Source organism: Medicago sativa, chromosome 4 (genome assembly GCF_051527215.1).
Source record: "Medicago sativa cultivar Bolivia chromosome 4, Bolivia_mono, whole genome shotgun sequence".
Classification (NCBI taxonomy): Eukaryota; Viridiplantae; Streptophyta; class Magnoliopsida; order Fabales; family Fabaceae; genus Medicago; species Medicago sativa.
In genome coordinates, this window is record NC_140752.1 from 28,744,260 (window position 1) to 28,747,993 (window position 3,734).

General features: G+C 38.6%; 1 protein-coding gene across 1 annotated transcript; it reads left to right on the forward strand.

Moving 5' to 3' along the window:
* The first annotated feature begins 439 nt into the window (after positions 1-439).
* LOC146927532 (uncharacterized) lies at positions 440-3,433 on the forward strand. Its single transcript, XM_085707088.1, has 7 exons — positions 440-541; positions 955-1,208; positions 1,314-1,637; positions 1,725-1,870; positions 1,927-2,200; positions 2,587-2,845; positions 3,209-3,433. Exons 1-7 carry the CDS (start codon positions 440-442, stop codon positions 3,431-3,433), a joined length of 1,584 nt encoding a protein of 527 aa, XP_085563214.1.
* Positions 3,434-3,734: the final 301 nt, after the last annotated feature.

A 3,734-nucleotide genomic window follows, 5' to 3' on the forward strand; every position in this document is an offset into this window, starting at 1 on the left:
CAATAAGAGTCACACTTAAAGGGTCTCAATAATAATCAACCATGAGAATAGGCTTGGACGTTATTGAGATACATTTATATATTCTGAAAGGAAACATAAAATACCTAAGAGATTCTTGCTTTTAGAAAAGAATTAACTTAAAGATAGAGAAATAGACTTGGAATGTTTAGGAATTAACATTTAGATGAAACCAATGATCCCATGATGCTTTTTAATATAAATTTAAACCAAGAACATTGAACTTTTAATCCTTAATATTTTCAGCTAATCATCTTGATGTCAGAAAAAACAATGTTTAAGTTTTGAGTATTACTTTTCCCACCCTGTTGTTTTCTCGCGCACCCTGCGTTGTTGACCAAAATACCCTCCGTCTGGATTATATAATCCGGACAGTGTTAGGATTATATATTCCGGAATGATCAGAAAATAACCCTACTCCATGTCATTTGTGAAACTTGGACTTGTTCAGGGTGCAAGTGGGTTCAAAAATTATACTCCGGAGCAGATTGTTCAGTTTCGGATTATAATCTACGGACACCCTGTATTTGAACTGAGCGGGAAAAATAGTCGTTTTTTCCAGAAAACAAAATATGGATTGCTAGGTTATATATACTTCTCCAGAACCTAGCTGAAGCACACCACCTTTATCACAAACACTCCCTACACCTCTAAAAAACACTCCATTTTGAGCGAAAATATGATTTGGAGCAGCAATATGGCCATCAAGGGTGGTTAAAATCATCATTTTCGTCTTAATGCAAAGGTAATATGTATATAAACCTTCCCCCATTCAATTTTTAGGTGAATTCCTTTAAATCATGTCATATGATTTGTACTGTACCTTTCCGGATTATTGAATCCGAACTGCATTCATGTCTTTCAAATTGTGTAATCCGGACAGCACCACTGCAGAAACTGTGTTCATTTTCTGACTCTGCTTCGCACTGTTTTCAGTCATGGTTGATCCTGTTGATGCCCCAAATGATGATCCACCTCAAATTGAACCTCATTGTGTTGCCGCTTCTTTTACTTGAAGATGTGCATGATTCCGGAAATGCTAAATCCGAGAATCCCCCACCACCACCACCGAAACTTGAAATTTCTTTAGGCGATGCGAAAGTAGAGGATGCTCCTCCTCCTATTCCTCCTGATCAGCAAGAACATTTTACCACTACACAAAAGTTTACAACACAGAATGATTTGTTGGAGTGGGTTTGAAAGAAAGCCAGGAAGCTCGGTTTTTTCACTGTTATTGGTAAATCCGATAACTGTGGCAATGGAAGAAGCGCATTTGTTACTTTGATATGTAAAAGGGGAGGTTCATACACCGAGTACAAGAGAAAGAGTCGACACGAGATAGCTGGTTCTGGTAAATGCGAGTGTCCGTTTTGCGTGAGAGGTTACTTGTTGACTGCTGGTGATAAGAGCCTCAAAGTCAGTGATGGTAGACACAACCATGACATGACAGATGTGTTTAAAGGTCATAAAACCGTCGGTCGTCTAAACCCAAATGAACGTGTTCACCTTCAAGAGAAGGTGGATTCAAACGTTCCTCCGAGTCAAATGCTTACCAACTTACGGAAGAGAAACCGTACCACTTCAACTACTATCAAACACGTTTATAATGCATGTCACAGGTATAGACGGTCCATTAGGGGTACGAGGAATGACATGCAACATCTCTTGAAGTCTTTGGTTGATAATGGTTACGTGTATCATTGTAGAAAGTATCGTGATTATGATGATGTCAGTGATGTTTTTTGGGCACATCCAAATTCTATTAAGTTGTTTAACACGTTCTCCACCGTGCTTGTGTTGGATTCCACCTATAAGACCAACAAGTATCGTCTTCCATTACTTGAGTTTGTCGGTAACACCTCTACCATGAAAACCTTCTCTATTGCTTTTGCTTATATGATGTCTAAGAGGCAGACAACGTTAATTGGGCTCTTGAGAGGTGTCGTGAGATGTTGCATTCCAAAGATCTCTATCCCAAAGTAGTTGTCACTGATCGGGACAATGCTTTGACCAATGTTATGGAAAAGGTTTTCCCTGATGCTACTACTTTGTTTTGCTCATATCACATTGGACAACATGTGAGAGCAAAGTGTAAATTGGATTGTAAAGTGAAGGATCTCAAAGGCAAGAATGGGGAAGCGATCAAGCCTGCTTCGATGGTGAAGATTATGATGGCTGCATGGTTAGATATTGTGGACTTCAAAACAGAGGAAGCATATATTGATAATTAGACCCGGTTCAAAGTTGTATGCCGGAAATTTCCTAAGTTTTTGGATTATGTTGAAAAGACAATTTTGGATCCGGTCAATGAGAAGTTTGTGAGGTTTTGGGTTGACAAAAACCTTTATATGAGGAATACTACAACAAACAGAGCTGAATCTGCACACGCTCGGTTGAAAAAATGAGTAGTAGTATGGGAGATTTGAGTACAAAATGGAAATCCATTCATGACATGCTAGAGTTGCAACCTACCACAATACATGCTTCGTTTCAGACGAGCATTATCATCCTTGAACATAGGTTCAAAGGAAAGGTGTTGTGTTCTAATTTGATCTGAAACATTTCAAGGGATGCTTTGCATCATCTCGTAGTGGAGTACAATAAAGCACTTGAAATTGGTACGGATAAATCAAGATGTGGTTGTTTGAGTTTGATCACTTACGGATTACCGTGTGCGTGTATGATTGCTTTGAAGATCAAGAACGGCACCACCCTCCGTTTGGATGAAATTCACACTCACTGGAAGAGGTTGAGGTTCGAGTGTGAGGTTGACCCTAAGCTTCATAAAGCAGACATCTCTCTATTGCCAGAATGGGATATTCTTCAGGTATTTCTTTTTAAAACTGTGCTACTTTAGGTTTTGCCCAGGATTTGAGTTTCTGTAATCTGTACTGGTGCACTCCGGATTATATAATCCGGACCATATTGTTGGATTCCGGATTATATAATCTGGACTGGTAGCATTTATGCCCCATGCAAGTGCATTTAAGGCCCATGCAAATGGTGTATCGGGATGTTCCAGATTTTATATTCCAGATATACATATGTATTTCGGATTATAAAATCCGATCCGTATCAGTGCTCATAACAGAATGCATGTTTTTACACATTGTAGGCCCGGTTCAAGGACGCCGATTACAACATGAAGGTGCATTTGAAAGAACAATTCTGACAATTTGTTTTACCGGAGACATCTTCTATGCGTCCACCGCAAAATAAGGTCACCACCAAAGGAGCTCCGAAGAAAGATAAACATAGCATTCGATCGACAAGGCGGTCCCTTTCACTATGGGAGATTGTTGACTCCCAAGAACGACACTATCGAGAGGATGCAGACAGCTGGACTGATAGATATGCCAGCCGGATGGCAGATTATAATGAGCTAAGTCGGGCGACGGGTCAAGAGGTGATATGAGATGACAAAGAATTGTACATTATTCAAAATCTTGATCCCGATGAGAGGGTTGGTGCCCGTCCTGGTGTGAAGGTTGAAGTGGATGATAGTCTCATTGATCTTTCGGCGCTATAGATTAGATATATATATCATTAGTTTAGTTGAAATGTATATCATTAGGTGAAATATGTAATGATATAAATTCAACTCTTCTTTGGTATAATATATATATATATATATATATATATATATATATATATATATATATATATATATATAGAATTCTAGTTTGTTTTATAAAATTTTTGAATTATGTCTCAAA